The 20,641-nt window shown below is 43.5% G+C and overlaps 1 protein-coding gene across 11 annotated transcripts in view; it reads left to right on the top strand.

Moving 5' to 3' along the window:
- DZANK1 (double zinc ribbon and ankyrin repeat domains 1) overlaps positions 1–20,344 on the top strand; it is a 72,254-nt gene extending 51,910 nt beyond the window's left edge. For 4 of the 11 annotated variants that reach the window (XM_040447801.1, XM_040447804.1, XM_040447802.1 and 1 more), the window contains 11 exons: positions 109–273; positions 1,623–1,830; positions 5,756–5,859; positions 7,813–7,887; positions 9,223–9,282; positions 9,725–9,821; positions 10,271–10,368; positions 14,506–14,586; positions 15,085–15,212; positions 18,833–18,907; positions 19,347–20,344. In XM_040447801.1, coding sequence (XP_040303735.1) covers positions 109–273; positions 1,623–1,830; positions 5,756–5,859; positions 7,813–7,887; positions 9,223–9,282; positions 9,725–9,821; positions 10,271–10,368; positions 14,506–14,586; positions 15,085–15,212; positions 18,833–18,907; positions 19,347–19,470 — 1,215 coding nt within the window. In that variant the 3' untranslated portion in view covers positions 19,471–20,344. Of the gene's footprint in view, positions 1–108; positions 274–1,622; positions 1,831–5,755; positions 5,860–7,812; positions 7,888–9,222; positions 9,283–9,724; positions 9,822–10,270; positions 10,369–14,505; positions 14,587–15,084; positions 15,217–18,832; positions 18,908–19,346 lie in introns of all 11 variants that reach the window. The other 7 variants (XM_040447800.1, XM_040447798.1, XM_040447799.1 and 4 more) reach the window with 4 other exon arrangements.
- The last annotated feature ends 297 nt before the right edge of the window (positions 20,345–20,641 follow it).

The following is a 20,641-nucleotide window of genomic DNA, read 5'->3' as shown; positions in this document are numbered from 1 at the left end:
GCATATGTTATTTTGATGGCTGGGGATTGTATGGTATGAGACTAACTTACATGGAGAAATTAGGACTCTAATATTTATGAAGATGTAAAAATATTTTCTATCCTCTAGCCAGGCATTTCTGCCTGCTACTCTGTTTGCCCCAAATGTGGGGCCAGCAATCACCCATCTGCCCGATTCTGTGGTTCCTGTGGTATTTATGTGAAGTCCTTGGCAAGACTTAGCATGGATAACAGCCTGGCTCTCGCCGCTGGAGAACTTCGCCCTTTTGCTGAGGTGAGGCCTCCACTGTAGTAAGAGCTGGTGCCTGGGGAAGAGCTTAGGACTCTGAATTTGTGTTCTCTACCTTGGGGATCAACCCGGGGAGAGAGAGCCAAAATACAGACTTTTCACATGGATTTTCAACTAGGTGTGTAAGTAAATTCAACCAATTCAAGTTTTCAACACTCAAGTGATTTCGTCCGCATTCAAAGATCTAAGGGTTTATCTGTAGTAGATTGAGGTCTAATTGCATTTGGAAGACTAATAAAAATAATGTAAGTTGATATAATGTCATGAAGGAGAAGTGGATTTAAAATACATGAGACAGAAAAAAAGTAAAATAAATACACGAGGCAGAATGTCCTTCTCGTGCATTTCTCATGAGGCATACTAGGAACGTTGTTCCCATTGTTTTATGTTTTAGAAAACTTATATCAGGTATATGAAATTGCTGCTGCTATTTAAAACAACTGCATATAGTTTAAGGAAAATCTTACAGGGTTATTTTCAGAATGACTTAATCTCTAACCAGCTTGATATTAGCCTTTTGTGAATTTCTCTAAGCTAGATGAAGACTTTTCAGGCTTCTTTTTAGGTCTTCATTAGAAGAATGTGAAGATTGATAGTCCTTAGAATGCACATGCACTCAGTAATTTTGCACTCATTTTTAGGGAGTTCATGGCCTTCTTAACCCAGACTGAGACTTATGGATCCTGGGAGTGTCAGTAGCCCATATTGACACCTTTGTGCAAATGAGACCAAGGGTTCTTTCTTCAAGACACTAGACTGCCATCTGTTGGAAACTGATTGTAATATACTAATTTTGTTAGACATTTTCTTCCACCTACCAGAAAAACTGTCCTAATAAATTTGCAAATATATGATGCCTACCATGTGAATCTTAGCTCATTAGATGCAGTGATGTTGTGCAGTACACGACCTACACAACCTTACATGATGGTCCTCTCAAGTTCCCATGTCCAGATGCAGGAGTGCCTCAGAGAAAATACCGGTCCCCAGTAGTTGAGTGTGGATGAGTAGTAACTCCATTGGATTGTAGAACTGAGAGGATAGATTTCTTTAGGGCCTCGGGCAGCAAGACAGGGAATATTAGTTTAGTTGATTTGTTGAGTTTGAGATAGTAAATGGCCAAGCAGAAGAGGCTGGCTTTATGGGTCAGGCTGGGAGTTCCTGGGAGAGACAGACCAAGGAAGGTGAGGCAAGGGCTGAAAACCTCTTTTTACCTCAGAGTACAGTTTCTTGGAGATATTTTTTACTTCTGATTAGAATTCTTTTCTATAAGTAATTATGAAGAATTAATGAAATTATATTCTAGTATCTTATGTTTTCTGCCTTACTCATAGCCCCGATCTGCCTGGCAGTCCCTAAATGTTCCTTTGCTCAGACCTGAGGCTGGGACTCGGAAGGATGTGGGCACACAGACTACTGGCCTGTTCTACCCATCTGGTGCACTACTAGCCAAAAAGGAACTGGAAATGGCTTCTCAAAAGCAGAGGCAGGAGAAAATGAGTGACCATAAACCTCTCCTCACAGCTGTCAGCCCAGGAAGAGGTGAGAGAAAAAGTACACTTTCTTGTCAGGAGGGAATTCCCTCTTTCTCTGAAAGAAAACTGCATTTTTTTTCTTCCTTTAGCTTTATTTCTATACATAAGTAAATCCCTTTGGGGCGCCTGGGTGTCTGAGTCGGTTAAAGCATCCTACTTCAGTTCAGGTCATGATCTCACGGTTTGTGAGTGCAAGCCCCGCATCAGGCTTTCTGCTGTCAGCACAGAGCCCACTTCAGATCCTCTGTCTCCCGCTCTCTCTGCCCCTCCCCCACACCTCTCCTAAAAATAAACAAACATTAAAAAGAAAGAAGTGGGGTGCCTGTGTGGCATCCAACTTTGGCTCAGGTCATGATGGCATGATTCGTGACTTCGAGCCCCATGTCGGGCACTCTGCTGTCAGCTGAGAGCCTGCTTTGGATCCTTTGTCCCCTTGTCTCTCTGCCCCTCCCCCACTGGTTCTCTCTCTGTTTCTCTCAAAATAAATAAATTAATTAAAAAAAAAAAAAGTAAATGGGTCTCCTGGGTGGCTCAGTCTGTTAAGCGTCCGATTTTAGCTCAGATCATGATCTCACAGTTTGTGGGTTCGAGCCTTGGGTCGAGCTCTATGCTGACAGCTCAGAGCTTGGAGTCTGCTTGGAATTCTGTGTCTCCCTCTCTCTCTGCCCCTTCCCCGCTCGTGCTCTCGCTCTCAAAAATAAGTAACATTAAAAATAAATGAATGAATGGATGAATGAATGAATGAATGAATGAAGTAAATCCCTTGGGGTGCCTGGGTGGCTCAGTCGGTTGAGTGTCTGACTTTGGCTCAGGTCATGATCTCATGGTCCGTGAGTTCTATCCCCGCATTGGGCTCTGTGCTGACAGCTCGGAGCCTGAAGCCTGCTTCAGATCCTGTGTCTTCCTCTCTCTCTACTTCTCCCCTGCTCATGCTCTGTCTCTCTCTCAAAATAATAAATAAACATTAAAAAGAAAAGTAAAATCCATCGTTCTTCTTCAGGTAATTTTCCTTTGTATTATAGCTCTTCCTTAAACTTTTAGTACTCTGATGTTTTGACTCATAGCCCCATCATCTAGTTTGTAAATCAAATAGCACATATGGATTGCAACTATGATGGTAGAAATGTTGTTAGTCTGTGTCATTATTGCTCTCTGCCAATATCTCTCTCTTTTTACTGTTCTAAAATTCACATAACAAAATTCACCATTTTGACCATTTTGAAGTGTACAATTCAGTGATAGTACATTAGCAGCAATATAGAAACATTACCACGTCCAGAACATTTTCATCACCCCAGAAGTAGTCCTGATACTCTTTTTTGTAATCACTGCTCACGTCTCCTGACCCAGGTGCCTGGCAACCACAAATCTACTTCCTGTTTTTTATTTTTTAAATTTTTTTAATGTTTATTATTTATTTTTGAGAGACAGAGAGAGACAGAGTGCAAGTTAGGGAGAGGCAGAGAGAGAGGGAGACACAGAATCCAAAGCAAGCTGCAGACTCTGAGCTGTCAGCACAGAGCCCGACGTGGGGCTTGAACTCATGAACTGTGAGATCATGACCTGAGCCAAAGTCGGATGCCTAACCGACTGAACCACCCAGGCACCGCTACTTTCTGTTTTTATAGATTAGCCTGTTCTGGACATTTCCTGTAAATGCAACTCCTGCTTGCCCACAAGAAACCAGAAATCCAGACTCTTGTGACATCTCCCAAGTGTTAAATGGTGGCAGTTAGTGAATTCAAGTGTGTTTAAACCCTCTGCAGACTGTAGAAGGGCACGAGGGAGTTTTTGGAATGATGGAAATGTTCTGTGTTTTGATTGGGATGCATATGCTTGCCGGAATTCAAACCGTATACTTTAACGTTATCTCAATAGGTTTAATTTTAATAGAATAAAATAGGAGTAGCTGGGTGGCTCAGTTGGTTGAGCGTCCAACTCTTGATTTCGGCTCAGATCATGATCTCACGGTTCATGAGTTCGAACCCCACATTGGGCTCTGGGCTGATAGCACAGGACCTGCTTGAGATTCTCCCTTTCTCTCTATCCCTCCACTGCTTGCACTCTGCCTTTGTCAAAAATGAATAAATACACTTTTTAAAAAGATCTATATTTTAATCAATAGGGCAACTATTCAAAAAGAATACCAAGGAATACAGCTAAAAAGCTAATGGGAAAATTTAAATATAATTCTAAAAAGTATTCAAGTTACCCCCCAAAAAACCCCAGGAAAATAGGAACAAAGAAAACAAAACAAATGGGAAAAGTATAAATCAAATAATAAAATGGTAAGTCAAAACCAAAACATATCAATAATTACATTTAATTTTGTGGGCTGAACATTTCATTAGAAGGTAGCAATTGTCATCATGGGTTTCGAAAAAACCCATGGGGATCCTGGGTGGCACAGTTGGTTAAGCATCCAACTCTTGATCTCAGCTCAGGTCTTGATCTCAGGGTCATGAGTTCAAGTGCCACACTGGGGCTCCATGCCAAAAGAAAAAAAAAGAAAAAAAAAAGAAAAAAAAAACAACTCTCTGCAAGCCATAGACAAGACCTAACTATGTACAATAAAAGTAAATATATAGTAAAAAACACGCTTGCTGAAATTCAAACTGTATGCTTAAAAGTTATGCCTCGGGGCGCCTGGGTGGCTCAGTTGGCAGGGCATCCAACTTCAGCTCAGGTCATGATCTCATGGTTCATGAGTTCAAGCCCCGCATCAGGCTCTGTGCTGACAGCTCCAAGCCTGGAGCCTGCTTCGGATTCTGTGTCTCCCTGTCTCTCTGCCCCTCCCCCACTTGCACTCTGTCTCTGTCTTTCATAAATAAATAAATGTAAAAAAAAAAAGTTAAAAAAAAAGTTATGTCTCAAAAGGGTTAATTTTATTTTTTTTTATTTTTTTTATTTTTATTTTTTTCCACTCGTTTAATTCTACCATTTTTTTTCTTTTTTGTTTTTTTATTATGAAGTTTATTGTCAAATTGGTTTCCATACAACATCCAGTTCACATCCCAACAGGTGCCCTCAATACCCATCACCCACCCACCCCTCCCTCCCACCCCCCATAAACCCTCAGTTTGTTCTCCGTTTTTAGGAGTCTTTTATGTTTTGGTTCCCTCCCTCTATAACCATTTTTTTTTCTCCCCCTCCCCCATGGTCTTCTGTTAAGTTTCTCAGGATCCACATAGGAGTGAAAACATATGGAATCTGTCCTTCTCTGTGTGACTTATTTCACTTAGCATAACACTCTACAGTTCCATCCATGTTGCTACAAAAGGCCATATTTCATTCTTTCTCATTGCCACATAGCATTCCATTGTGTATATAAACCACAATTTCTTTATCCATTCGTCAGTTGATGGACATTTAGGCTCTTTCCACAATTTGGCTATTGTTGAGAGTGCTGCTATAAACATTGTGGTACAAGTGCCCCTATGCATCAGCACTCCTGTATCCCTTGGGTAAATTCCTAGCAGTGCTACTGCTGGGTCATAGGGTAGGTCTTCAATATGGTTAATTTTAAAAGAATAAAATAGGGGGTGCCTGGGTGGCTCAGTCGGTTGAGCATCTGACTCTTGATTTCAGCTAAGGTCATGATCTCATGGTTCATGAGTACAAGCCTTGTGTTGGGCTCTGTGCTGACAGTATGGAGCCTGCTTGGGATTCTCTGTCTCCCTCTCTCTCTCTTCAAAATATGTTCTTTTGATATTCTGTACTATGCTGTGATTAATCATGTGTAATTAAAAAAAAAGCAGGGAACAAAAATGGAACTTATTCTAGTACATAGTCAAGGTTCAGTAAGCCAAACCATCACAAAATTTGACCCAAAAAAATAGTAACCTCTCTGAGTATGCATGTTGCAAACTAGCATTTTTCTTTCTTGGCTTCAGAAGAATTATCCACGTGGATGGGTTTCTCTTTTTCTTTAGGGTACTGGAGAAAACAGTTGGATCATATCTCTGCTCACCTCAGGTCTTATGCTCAGAACAACCCTGAGTTCAGGGCTTTGATTGCAGAACCCAGAATGGGAAAGGTGGGTGAGCTCTGACTGGAATTTCCACGCCAGAGCATCGCATGGGGTCAGGCTGCAGTTCCCCTCCACTGACTTCACCTGAAATCGCACTTTGCTTGGCTCCTTTCCCTTTCCTGTCCTGCTTTCCACACTTCTTTACTGCCCTCCCCTACAAGCACGGCCTCAATAAATCACCTGTGCATGAACCTTGTCTCAGGGTCTGTTTCTGGGCACCTGACCTAAGCAAGGTAAAATAGTAAATTGTGAACCATCCATGCTTTTACATTCCACGTGCTATGGAGATTCTTGTGGTCAGAGCTAAAAGACCCAGAAGAGTTTAGTCTACCCAAATTGCACACTGAAATCCATTCTGTGTTAGCAGCGGTAGTGATCGTAACAGTTGCCGTTTAACGATGCACTCACTATGTACGTTATGTTCATTGATCTGTAGCGCTCATAACAAACCTACAAGGTAGGGATATTACCTTTGTGGCAGTTTTTAATAATGGCCACAAATTCTTTGATAGTTTTCCCTGCAAAGGGCGGAGTCCCTGTCCCCTGTGGATGGGTGGGAGGACTTATGGCAGTTGGGCTAATAACTGAGTGCAGTGGCAGTGATGCCATGGGACTCTCAGGGTGTGGTCCTCTTACTTGGCACACTCACCTTCAACACTCCTTCTTGGAGCCCAGCCACCCTGCTGTGAGAAGCCCAAGCCCCATGGCGTGGCCAGGTGTAGGTGCACCGTCTGCAGCCCTAGCTGAACCCGGGCCTGGAGTCATCCTGAGTCAGGAGCCAGGCAGACGAGTGATGAGAGCCTGGGTCATTCCAGCCTCCAAACATGCAGCCACCTTCTAGCCATTTGAGTTCTCCCAGCTGAGGTGGCAGATGTGTCGAGACAAGACCATCTGTCCCCTCTGTGTCCTGTGGGAAGCCGCAAACTTAATAAAATGGTCGTTCAGTGCCACTAAGTTTGAGGTGGCTTTTTACACTGCAGTAGATAATCAGAACAAGCCTTATTTTTGACACCCAGGAAAACTGGCTCAAAGAGCTTTGGTGACCTGCCCAGGACTGCACTGTTGGGTCTTTTGGGGGATTCCAGATTTGAAGCCCCATGCTCTTTCTCTGGCATTATACCACCACTGTAAGAGACAGCTCTGTGAGAAGACCTCTTCTGTTTGTCAGAACACCAGAAGGAATCTTTAGAAATCAGCCTGTTTAATCCTCTACCACCAAATTGGCCAACATTGAAACTATTTCATTGTCAAGTAGTGCTTGGTTTCCCTTGATAATGTTTTGGGGGTTTATTCATTCTCTCGCCTAATCCAGGGGTCTGCAAACTATAGCCTGTGGGGCAAATTAGGCCCATTACTCAGTTTTACAAATCGAGTTTTATTGGATCACGGCTATACTAATTTGTTTACTTACTGTCCATGACTGCCTTTGTGCTACAATGGCAATGACCCACAAAACCTCAACTACTTACTATCTGATCCTTAAAGAATTTGTTGACCCCTGTTTGAGGGAAATTCCTCCTGCTGCTTACAGAGAAGGCTTGTCAACTATGATGCTTGGCTCTTGATTGACAAGGCCTGGCTCCTCCAGACACCCAGCTGACGACATCCAGCCAGGTGGCTTGATTAAACTTAATGTGTGTCTCTCTTGCAGAGAATATAAATTTGGGTCTTTCTTTCTTATTCATTCTGGCAGTGTCTGCTCTTTGATGGGAACATTAATTTCATTCATTTACAATTAGTGGAATTATAGCCAAAGCTGGATTTGTGTCTGCTGTTTTGCTACTTGTATTATATCTTACTTAGGTTTTGTTCCTTTGTTTCTCTTTTCCTGCCTTCTTTTGAGTTAATTAAATGTTTGGTTAAATTTACGGTTTAACATCTCAGGATTTCTTGACTGTTGCTCAGGACATTAAGTCCCACATGCATGGTTGTGAATTCTCTCTAATGGTTTTTTAAAAGCTTATCTCTGCTACTGTCCATGAAGATGGCTATGAAGTTAGCATCCAGCTGAATTACATTCAAGTATCAAACAAGGTGCGTAAGACTTTCAGAAGCTGTTCATTTGAAAATTGACTGAGCTAGTAAATTGTAGCCTATAGTCTATTGAAATGCTTCTGGGTAACCCATGGAAGACATAAGTTTCAAATATTATAAAACTCGACTAAAGGCCAGTAATTTCATAGGATTCGGTAAATAACTGTGCTAAACCTCAGAGAAGTCAGGTTTCAGGCACATAAAGATGTAGTAAGAGTAGGAATTACTGTCGACCCTATCGGTCCTGTGGTTCTCAGGCTTTTTTATACTCACTGAAGTCTGGGTGTAGATGAAAGACCAACAAAATGTTTGCCTGTTTGTACTTTCACCTATTTGCCTATAATAAGCCAAATTTTGTGGCTATGTCTCTCTTGATCTGCCTCCTTATATGGTGATTGCAACTTTGCTACAGAGCCTTTAATGTGTGGCAAACATTAATTGATTCATACTGGCAGCTTTAGTTTCATTGGGCAAGAAATCAGAATATACACAGGAATAATGAATGGATTGAGAAGGTGGATGAAGAAGGCCAGGAAAAGCAGGGGAACTAGCATTGATCAGGCCCTGGCCATATGCCCAGCAGGGAGCTAGAAGTGTCTTCAAAATAAGGACAGACATACGGGCACTGCCTAACTCAGAGGCTGGGAGTGTGCAGTGGGCTGACACCCACAAAAGTGCTTTGAAGTCAAGTAAAGTGCTAAATGCCATATTTTCAGTTGGGTGGCCAGAGCAGAGCTTGGGTCAGAGAGGTACTTGAGGAGAAGGGGACTGAGGGACATGAGACGAGGAAGGGACTGAGTGGTCACACATAAATTTTGGCTTTAGCCTGATCCACGAGGAGCTCTGAAATGTGGGTCACACCATGAAGTTGTCCCAACTGAGGCAAGAAAAGGAGAGCTGTAGCTTCTAGAGTAAGGCAGCACCCATCTCTGGAGGCAGTTGGCCAGAGAAGGGAGTCCGCTGTGAGCTGTTAGCAGCCAACCCAGCAGCTGGGAGGGGTAAGCTGATCAGTTAGGGGTATGCTTTGGGTGGGCACCGAGAGCATATATAACGTGCTATCAAGTAGAAGTGGAGTAATTATCTTTGGGTTTAATATGTGTTTTTTCTTAACCTGTGTGTTCTAGTGTTGAGGAAGTAGCAGGTGGTTCCCTGTGGCGGGAGAGGCAACCAGGTGAGGGTGGGGCAGGATGCCACACTGTTGAATCGGTCCAGGTGGATATAGAATTCCAGGTCTGGACCATGTATCATCTATCCTAACTTTATAGGCCTCCATTTTACCTCATTTTACTTTCACAGTATCCCTTTGGGGTAGGCCATAATATTTCCACTTTACAGGTGAGGAACCTGAGGTTCAGAGAAATTAAGCAACTTGCTTCTTCCAAGGTCCCTAAACTAGTAAGTAATAGAACCAGGATTCAAACTCTGTGGCTCGAGTCTCCCCATGATGTCACCCTAATTCCAAGATACAGAAGGGTTTTAAGCAGGGAAAGGACACCAGTACTTACACAGTTTAGAAAGATGATTGGGGCAGCCACAACGAAAGTGGGCTGGCAGGAACCTGTTGGGATGCCCTTGGAGTGATCCTGGCATATGAAAAGAGGCTGTGGCTGTAACAACAGAGAAGAAGGGCTGCACTGAGGAGCCGTTTAAGAGGCAAAATGGACAAAACATTACAGGGAGGGGAGGAGGTGTCAGGAAGGATGTCCAGGTTCAAGCTTGACTGTGTAGCTAAAGCTGTCATTAACAAAGAGAGGAACAGGTTAACAGGGAGATTGTTCCTTCTGTGGGGACACAGCAGCCTTGTCATTCATGGTGACTAATTGTTTTCATTGTCCAGAACCTTTACCTCAGCAAGGCTGTGGATTTCAGCAGCCACTTCCTGAGCAGTGTCACTGAGGGTGGTAATGGGCCATTTGGCAGCAGGTCCAGCCTGGGTGAGTTGTACCCTTATGGTGACTTTAAAACAATTGACCAGGAGCACACTGACCTGGCAAGGATGGCAGGGAATTGCTTATAATTTTCCAGCCCAATCATGCATCTCACTGTAATGTTCCAACCATTTTCTTCTGGTTTCTCTGAAGTCAGGGGTGAGATTTTTCAAGTCTTTCACAGGGCTTGGGGAGATAGGTTGGGGGGGGGGTGTTCTTTGGGGCCTATAAACTGTAGTCCCTTTTATTCCTTCCTTCCCACTCATCCTCTGGTCTTAGTCTGGGATGAATGGTTCCAGGAGTCCTTCTTGTGAGGTTCAATCAAGTAGAAATTTCTATAAAAGCCATTTTATTCTTCTGACCTCTTGAGGGGCACAATAGTAGGATAGTTCTATATTATATGTGGGGAGTGGCGGGGAGACATTGTTTTGGTCCTCAACTCTTTGTCATTCCAGTGAGCAACTACAGCCAGAGCACCTCCGATACCACTGAAAACGTCAAGAGGACAAAGAATTTCAAGACCAAAACATTTCAAGAAAAGGAGCAGCTCACAGTAAGTGTACTCCTTTGTCCTGTCCTCACAGCTGTCTTCTTAGGCCTATCTGTTTAATGTTTTACTTTGAGATTTTTTAAATGGAGGAATACTTTTTCATTTTCTGTGACTTTTTTGGGTGTATTTTTTATTTTATGGAATCCTTTAAAATATGTCAAGATTGGGGCGCCTGGGTGGTGCAGTCGGTTAAGCGTCCGACTTCAGCCAGGTCACGATCTCACGGTCCAGGAGTTCGAGCCCCGCGTCAGGCTCTGGGCTGATGGCTCGGAGCCTGGAGCCTGTTTCCGATTCTGTGTCTCCCTCTCTCTCTGCCCCTCCCCCGTTCATGCTCTGTCTCTCTCTGTCCCAAAAATAAATATAAATGTTGAAAAAAAATAAAATAAAATAAAATATGTCAAGATTATTAATTAGAATTAAAGTTCTCATCAGTTTCCTGAATCACCTCTGTTTCCTCTGGGGTCAATTCTGTCTGTCCATCTTTCTCTGTCTTGTTTTTGGTTGGTCTCAAATATGTGATGATCTGTGGTTGCCAGGTCATGTTGACAAGTGAAGGACTAGTTTGCGTAGTGCCAGTGCCTGCCCTGGGTGTGTGGGCCTGAGGTGCCTATGGGGGGGAGATGGGCATGCTGTCTCCCTGGAGAGTGTTTGGGCAGAACACAAGAGAATGCCTTGGGGTCCCCTAAGTTGCCTTCCCCCTAGAGGTGAGTCTGTGCTGTGAAGGGCTCTAGAGTGTTTCATTCCTGGATGGGGCTCTTTTTATTTCCTTGCTCTCCTTCCATCTGTGTTGTCATAGAGGTCTGGGCTCTGGCCTTCCTGGGCCCAGTACTCCCAGGAGAACTCTTTGTTAGGCAAATAATGAACTCTCTGGAAAATAGTTATCAGGGTTTAAGCAGAGAGCACAGGAGAGGGGAGGACATCACCCAGCTCAGCCCTTCCCTAAAATGCTCATGAATCCAGCCTGCACCCAACACCTGCCCTCCTTGTTGATTAACTCAGCTTCTTCAGGGCTTCCTGGAAGAAACACACTCATATCTCTGGTGTCTTCAACTGCTCTTTCTTTGCTTTGATTTCCCTCTCAGTCAGATTCCACCTACTTTCAATCTTTGGAATTTCTCACGATTCCTGATCCACTGATGGCACTCTTCCAGTTTCCCACAGCTGTTAGAGTTTTGTTCTTCAAAAATATAGGGCATTAACATTTTAACGGGAGCTTTGGAGAAAGGGACAGTGGGTGCCCTTGTTCAGTCCACCACCTTGCCTTTCATTTGGTCCTCTTTGGCTGCAGTAGGAGGACAGATGTGCTTAGCAACAAACCCAAAGCCTGGGTCTCCACCAAGATGGAGATGGGCACAAGTCAGTTCTTCCCTCCACTTTTCGTGAAGCCAAGCCCTCAGGGCATCCTCAGGGGTGCACATACTGGCGCCCAGATTGTTATCATGAGTTCTACAAAGGCAGGTGATTTCTCACCTGAACTTGTTTTTTTCCACTACATGCTTTACATGTCATAAACACCAATAAATGTGGGAAGAAGACCTTAGAATTGTATTAACTTTTTAAAAAAATCTATTTCTCCCTGGCCTTGATTTATTTACTTATTTAATTTATTATTTTTTAATTTTTTAATGTTTATTTATTTTTGAGAGAGAGACAGAGTGTGAGCAGGGGAGGAGCAGAGAGGGAGACACATAATATGAAGCAGACCCCGGACTCTGAGCTGTCAGCACAGAGCCCAACACGGGGCTTAAACTCACAGACTGCGAGATTATGACCTGAGCTGAAGTCAGACACCTAACCGACTGAGGCACCTAGGCTCCCCATTTACTTATTTTATTTAAATCCAAGTTAAGTTAACATATAGCATAAGAATTATTTCAAGAATAGAATTTAGTGATTCATCACTTACTTATAACACAGAGTGCTCATCCCAGTAAGTGCCCTCTTTAATGTCCATTGCCCACTTAGCCTGTCCCCCGACCCAAGACCTAATAAGCAAACTTCAGTTTGTTCTCTGTATTTAAGAGTCTTTTGTGGTTTGTCTAACTCTGTTTTTTTCTTATTTTTTTTGCTTCCCTTCCCCTGTGTTCATCTGTTGTGTTTCTTAAATTCCACATATAAGTGAAATCATATGATATTGTCTTTCTCTGACTTATTTTGCTTAGCGTAATACACTCTAGATCGATCCACATTGTTGCAAAAGGCAAGATTTAATTCTTTTTGATTGCCAAGTAATATTCCATTATATAGACATACCACATCTTCTTTATCCGTTCATCAGTCAATGGACATTTGCTTACTTTTTCCATACTTTTACTTACTCTTTCCATACTTTTGCTATTGTCAATAGTGCTGCTATAAACGCTGGGGTGCATGTGCCCCTTTGAATCAGCATTTTTATATCCTTTGGGTAAATACCTAGTAGTGCAATTGCTGGGTCATAGTTCTAGTTTTAATTTTTTGAGGAACCTCCATACAGTTTTCCAATTTGCATTCCCACCAGCAGTGCAAGAGGGTTTGTCTTTTTTTTTTTTTTTAAGGGTTCTTCTTTCTCTGCATTGTCACCAACATCTGTAGTTGCCTGAATTGTTAATTTTAGCCATAGAACTATATTAACTTGTATTGCTTATGATTCCTTATACTCTTGGCCTTCTCCCAGTTTAAGTGTAAAGTTCCATAAACTTTAACAGTTTTCGAGACTCCACCTGCTTATTTTATGTGTGACCTGAATCCCCCATTGTTATGTGCCTTTATTTTCTCATTTGTATTTAGGGGATAAGTATAGGAAAATAATAACAGCATTCAGTGGTTCTCTCATTCAGCAGTTATTTTGAGCACACATGCACCAGGCACAGTTTTTGGTGGTAAAAATAAATTGTGAACAAAAGATATAAAAGTCTCCGACCTCATGAGGTTGACATTCAAGTGCATTCTAGTATAGTTTTCTTTTCTTTTTTTTTTTTTTTTTAACGTTTATTTATTTTTGGGACAGAGAGAGACAGAGCATGAACGGGGGAGGGGCAGAGAGAGAGAGGGAGACACAGAATCGGAAACAGGCTCCAGGCTCTGAGCCATCAGCCCAGAGCCCGACGCGGGGCTCAAACTCACGGACCGCGAGATCGTGACCTGGCTGAAGTCGGACGCTTAACCGACTGCGCCACCCAGGCGCCCCTAGTATAGTTTTCCATAAGGAATGGAATTCAGCCAGAACAAGTGTGTCCCCCAAGACTGCCTGGGGTTTCACTTGTTAGAGTACACTGTTCCAAGCTAATCACTCTAGAATGGGGGCAGAGGGGACATAGCCTGAACCCGGCATCTTCTCCTGAAAGGCTCAGAGGCTTGACCAATGCCCTCATCTCTGACTTCCCAGAGAGCCAGGAGGGGGGTAGATATTATTTTCACTATGCATACAGGAAACTGGGAGTCCCAGAACCATCCCAAGTCACCCTCAGATCCATTGATAGAAACACACTGAAAGTAATGTCTCCAGCTTTCTAGACTGCCTCTTCAACCTTGTGGCAGCCAGCATTTGAAATCCTTTATATAAAGATTGTATATAATGATGAATTTCATCATATTTTGAAAATAGAGAAAAGATAATAAACTCTTCAGATTTCTGATGATAAGTGAGAGCTTTTAACCCCCAAACAAGAGTTGACTTTATCGGTTCACTCATGTGTCGGGTGAGCGTGTTTTCTGGATAGTCATACTTAGGCTGATTCTGAACACCTTATATAGCATGCAGGGTGAATTGTAGGATTCACCCGTTTGCTTTTCCTAGGAATATTTGTTTTCCTTTGTAATAAAACTGGTGTGGGGTTTCTGGGTTTTTGTGAGGTTTCTCATTGCATCCCTGTCCTTAATAATTATAAAACAATGTCCCCAAATATAAAACCTTTCCCAAGACAAGGTTTCAGAGACCAGCAAGCTTTACATTAGCTGGGTTTATTTGTGTTGCTGGCTGTCAAAGATCACACACACGCACTCACAGACACACATGCATGCACTTGCTCACACTCACCTGTCCCTGGGACTCAGAACTTAACCTTGGAGAGGAGGCATTTGCCTTGAGGGTTGGGTTCACACAAGTGGGGCAGCAATATTTTGTGGTGGTGGAAATGACCGTGTCGTATAATCCTACAGCCTGAAAACAGGCTCCTGCTGAAGGAAGTGGGACCGACAGGGGAAGGAAGAGTCTCTGTGATTGAACAGCTGCTCGATGAGGTGAGTACATCCCAAAGAAATCTCTCTGAGGATTTCAGCCTCGTGTTTCACCTGTGTCTCTTTCATGTGGAAGTCTTGTTCAGTACTGGGATCATCACAGGGCCATTTCATTTTAAACTGGAAGTGGATTAACTGGCCAGTCCAGAACTTTACATTAATTGTTATTGGTTGCTAGTTTTTATAGCAGAGAAAATATACCGAAAAGTCATATGAGCCCAAATAATGTGCACAAAGGCGGACAGAATCCCTGGTCTGTGACCCCATGTGACCCTCATGTTTCCTAAAGAAGCAAAGTTGTCTGGGTGCCTGCCTTCCTGATGAGGACAGCACAAGTTCTATGGCACCATGACCCGCAGCTCTGTTATAGGTCAGATCTTAGGTTTCCTGATGTTCCTTTCTTTTGATGGAAAGCTTATTTGTTACACTTCATAGGACGGCAGGTGGCTGCTGCTGAGAGCAGGGCTTTGTGGCAAGTTTGTCCTTTTCCTTATGCTGCAGGGAGCAGATCCCAACTGCAGGGACAGTGAGGAGCGACCCCTTATAACCATGGCTGTTGTGAATAAGCACCACGAAGCGATTCCGGTTCTTGTGCAGAGAGGAGCAGACACCGAGCAGCGGTGGGGACCGTAAGTAAGACACAGTAAAAGGGCAGCCCTGGCAATGTCGCAGCCAGCTGTGACCTTGCACGTGTGCCCTGTTCAATTTGAACCAGTCAGGAACCATTTTTAAACCCATCTGGGCCTTAATCAGAGACTTACCTGCTTCTATTTCCCAAATCTAGGGAAAACAAAGATTTTTAAATGGACTATTGGATTGCCTGATTTTTTGTAGCTTTTATAAAGGATACATTTTGTTAACTCATGAATTTGTACTGTTGTGGGGCCGGCAAATCCTTTGCCCTTGGGATGTCAGGTGACATTTTCATCATGATCTGAGCTGTTGACATCCATAAGAGAGGAGTGGCCCCAGTGTATTCCCTGTGGAAATGTACCCATGAAATTACTGCAGAAAGAAAACCTTATCTGTCTGTCTCTGGATGCTGACACCCTGGGGGCGAGCCTGCACATGAGAGTTCACCACATGATTTGATGAAGCAGGAGGACGATACCAAGTCCTGTTGGGTGCTTCTGTCATTTCCCTAGTCTCAGGGCTGTCCTGCCTCTTGACTTCTCCCAGCTTCGTGATTCTGTTGTTCTCTTGCAAATTACAGCAAAACCTGGGATAGTGAATAACTTGTTCTGCAAGTGTGCCGCAACATGAGCAAACATTTCTTATAAATTTTAACTTGATAAACTAGTGATGTCTTATGATACGAGTAGTACAATGATGCCAGATGTCACATGATCACAACTGAGTTAGTGGTTCTTGAAATTCACTTTGATATACAAATGCTTTGGATAACAAGCATGTTTCTGGAACGAATTATGGTCACAAACCAAGATTTTACTGTACTTTGGAAAGGTGGGGTGGAATGTTCCCTGAGGATGGGTTCCATATGTTAATTGCTTATATCCTGCCAAACAAGTTGCCAAACTAGAAGTTCTCCAGGGGTCCTGCAGATATCTGACACTGCTGCCCCCTGAGTTATTTCTGAGACCAGATTGAGGCCTCAGAGCATCATGCAGCCAGCACAGGGGTCCAAGAGTTAAATAGCTTTGCTTCTGGCTTTCTCTGTCTCAAAATCTCCTCTAGTGTTTTTATTAAAAATATATCCCTGTTGGGGCACCTGGGTGGCTCAGTCGGTGGAGTGTCTGACTTCAGCTCAGGTCATGATCTCGCAGTTTATGGGTTCGAGCCCCGCATCGGGCTCTGTGCTGACAGCTCAGAGCCTGGAGCCTGCTTTGGATTCTGTGTCTCCCTCTCTTTCTGCACCTCTCCTGCTTGCACTCTGTCTCTCTCTCAAAAATAAACAAACATTAAAAAATTGTTTAAAAAATATATATCCCTGTTAATTTTTCTATGTGTGCTTTTATAAGTTCTGCCCAATAGGACAGCTATATCAAGACATGACCCCGTTTTTAGCAGAATGTTTGGCACACTTGGTATACATATTTAGTGGCTGGCATTTACTTGCTCACCTTTTCAGGATTCACATTCTTCATACTTTGTCAGCTTCTTCATTTACCCACACTCATTATTCATAAAAATAATGTCACCTTGTTAAGGTATACTTTATATTTGCACAAATCAGATAAGCTTTTCTTGGAGCACTTACGTATAATGTATGTGGTTGATACAAAATCTCTTAAGCAGATTTTGAATTGATGCTTATGTATAAGGTGTCCTAGCTTTATGAAAAGTCCAGCTGAGAGGAAGAAACTACTCTGGACACGGAACAGATTACCTGTTTTTCCTTGGTGTTCCTCAGTTTCCATTCTTGCTTCATTACCATTCTATAAATCGACATTCATCCACACGCAATCCCGTTGCGTTGCTACTAACTTTCTGCTCGTACCATCTGTCTGAACAGTGTGTGATAGCCCGTTGTCTCTCCCACTGCATTAGCCCGGTTAGCAGAGTTTAGCTCCATGGAGGGGGAGGGAGGAAAGCCAGACCAGAAGCCCTCCCTCAAAATAGAGCACAGAGATCTCTTCTTCCATTTTAGTTTATGCCAATAGAAGAAAGCAGATTTTTCCACCAGGAGCCAACTCTGTTAAGTCTGGTTTATAATTGTTAGTTCTAAGTGTTGAGACCTGGGTCAGCCTGGCTTCTGCCCCACAGCTGGACCTCTATACATCCAGGAACGTGACCTCAAGACTCCAACCATTCTACTGCTCTTCATGCACAAGCCATGGAGAGATCTGGCTTTCCTGTAAAAGAGGCTCAGTGAGTTGTTCCTTAGCAAACAAGGATTAGAAAGCTCTTCCCCACCCCCTCCCCCAACCCCCACCCCTACCCCTGCCCCAAGCTTGTTTGGCTAGGGGAAAGAAGCAGTCAAGGTAGTCTCTATGCAAGGTAACTCCTGTCAGGTAGCTCAGTGGGTAGCAGAAAGCCCCGCCTTAGTGTTTCTGTTTCCAGTGTTTGTATCTTTCCTACCAGAATACACTCATATTCAACCCAAAGGGATGGCTAAGGCGAAGTACGCATTCTTCACCAAAGCCGATACCTCTTATGGGCAGATTTCACAAACACAGATTCAAGGTCTCACTAGGAGAGGGGCAAAGCAAAGTGCCATTTGCTTTTGGACAACAGCTGCCCTCCTTCACTGGCAGTTTCAAACATTTCATCCCTTAGCTCTGCCCCAGTAGCCAGGAGGGACAAATGTAACCATCAGTCTGTTTCTTAGAACTTCAACTGAGGAGATTTATTCTATTAGGTAATTTGCAATTTACAAAGAAAGAATGTGCCTTCATCCTCCCTGATACTTAGATTTGAATAAACAGTTTGAGTTGTTTGTGCATTAATAGTAAAGTTTCTTTAAAGTACAAATTCACAGGGGGTGCCTGGATGGCTCAATTGGTTAAGCATCTGACTTCGGCTTAGGTCATGATCTTGCAGTTCGTGGGTTCAAGCCGCACATGGGCTCTGTGCTGACAGCTAAGAGCCTGGAGCCTGCTTCAGATTCTGTGTCTCCCTGTCTCTCTACCTCTCACCTGCTTGCACTCTGTCTGTCTCTCTCTCTCTAAAAAAATAAACATTAAAAAGAACTTAAAGTACAAATTCACAGAACATCATACTGTACCTGCTGTACAAAACACGTTCTAGAAGGTCTGGTAATATAGTACCAAGCTGTTCAGAGGAACAGATTTGTAGGGTATCGCCTCTACTCTGAAGCATGGGGTCCTGATAAGAGGGTATTCCATCAAGTGCCATTGCCATGTTGGAGTTGTGTTGAGGGGCGGTGTACAAAGTTAGAGTTGGCAGTCACAATTCATTACTTTCAAAAACTGAACCGTGGTTATACAGAAAATCTAACCACGGCACCCCCTCCCCACCTAGTAAATGGAATGCATGTTCTCTCAGTTGAGAGGGAGTCACGAAGGAAGAAGATCATACGTCTTCTCAGGAGATATGGCAACTCCATGAATGTATGCAGGTTCCAATGGTCAATGCCATATAAAGACCCAAGGAACTTGAGTGGTGAAGTGACCAACAGTTGAGCCCTATACTACCAGGGAGAAAGGAAAGATGAAACATAAGGAGGGGGTCAGTGTCATTGGTGTGACTGAGACATCCATTGTCCGTGTGCCCATAGCATCCTGCATTGCAACTGCTTTAGCAGGATGATTTTCTTCCCCCCAAACAGGCTCCGAAATACAGCTCTTCATGAAGCGACCCTCCTTGGCCTGGCGGGAAGGGAGTGCATCGCTGCTTTACTGCGGTATGTTCCTGGCCTCTGGGGGAGACTTCTGAGGGCCCCAGCGATCCCCCTGCTGACTATGATGATTTCAGAAGGCCCCAATTCCTGAACAGTTAACTCTATGAATGGGGGCCACCATCCCACCATGGGTCCCCAGCACTGAGGGCTTCTAAAAGGACAACGAAAATACCCACACACCCACCCAACACACTTGGTTGTAGGACTTTGATGCAATGGGAGCCAATGGCCAGGATTGGCAATTGAACGTGTTGAAATCACAGAGCCCCTCAAAAGGTCTCAGGGTAGAGCCACCCTTGAGAGTGAGAGTCATGGTGGCCTCTTGGGGACGGGTGTAGGAAGGTCGGTCTGAGAGTCTCCCAGACCGGCCTCTGTGTCAGGGAAGAGCCATCCTTGAGTTCAAGCACCTGAGTGCCTCTATTCATGCCTGTTTCCTTGGCAGATGCAATGCAGGCATCCAAAAGAAGAACACGAATGGCGAGACGGCCTATGACCTGGCTCTGAAAACTGGGGATGAGGTCATCACCTCACTCTTTGCTGCTAAGCTCGGCCTGGATGACTCTTAGACCCAAGAGCCTGCGCGGGACCTGATTTCAAGAAACCATCCAGCTCTAGCTCTTCTTTGTTTCTTTCTGAGATGTGTTATTTGTGGTTTGGAAATTGAGGTTGAGAGGAACGCATAAGATTTTTTTTTTTTTTTTTTCTAATATGACAGTGTAAGCCACCATGTGGGCATTTCCCAATATGCTCTGGATGGTGACGAATTTAACATATGTTTTTTAAAGGGTCTGTTGCTGCTTATTTTGGAATTTTCTTTAAAATTTATTTTTCAATAGATAATTGCACATGGTTCAAAGCTAAACAGTATGAAGTGTTAAGTAGTAAAAACTCTGCCATCCCTGTCCCACAGCCACCCACGTCCCCTCCTCAGAGGCTCCAATGATACCAGTGTCATCTGCGTCTTTCCAGAAATAGTAGAGATTATATAAGCACATGTGCGTAATATATGCATATGTACATATAGGGTATGTATAAAATACAAATACAGAGAACAGATATATTCTTTCTCCTCTTTTAAGATAAGTACTAGCAAACTACACACTTGTCTGATGTTTTACATCTTGTTCTATTCCTTAATATCTCTTGTAGGTAGTTCCAAATTAGTACATTAAGATTAACTTTATTTAAAGACTTTCATTTCTAATGTGAAATATTCCTATTGTTGTGGTTTGTTCTCCGGTTGACAAACAAGCTTTGAATAAGCCCATGTGCAGGAATGTGCAATTTTGACTCACTCATTTTTTCAGACTGTTATTTTAGTCTTTGGGTGATAACACTGCAATCGTGGAGTCCCTAAATAGTTCCTGTTAAACTATGTTGACAGAGTATCTGTTAGTTTAGGATGAGTAATTCAGCACAATAAATAATAGACCTGGTTGAGTAGTTGCTGTTATCACTACCTGCACTTCCTTTCCCAAGATGGTGACTGCGGGAGGACAGGCGCAGAGTCTCTGGGAGCGAAGCCCCCGCATGGGGTTTGGGGGCACCGGCACTGGCTCTCCCCTGTCCGACTCGGCCGGCCGTCTTTGCTGTGGGGGCCACTGCAAGGTAACCAGTGTCCTGAGAGACCCGCGGAGTGTGGTCAGGTGGTTTGATGTCAGGGCTGGTTTGCACTGTCAACCTGGCTGTATGATACAACCTTTCCCAGACTTCTCTGCCTTTATGGTTCAGCTCAGG

Source organism: Herpailurus yagouaroundi, unplaced genomic scaffold (assembly GCF_014898765.1).
Source record: "Herpailurus yagouaroundi ecotype Mexico unplaced genomic scaffold, PumYag 196, whole genome shotgun sequence".
NCBI classification, from domain to species: Eukaryota; Metazoa; Chordata; class Mammalia; order Carnivora; family Felidae; genus Herpailurus; species Herpailurus yagouaroundi.
The sequence above is the reverse complement of the archived record's forward strand: the minus strand, read 5'-3'. Positions and strand labels throughout refer to the sequence as shown.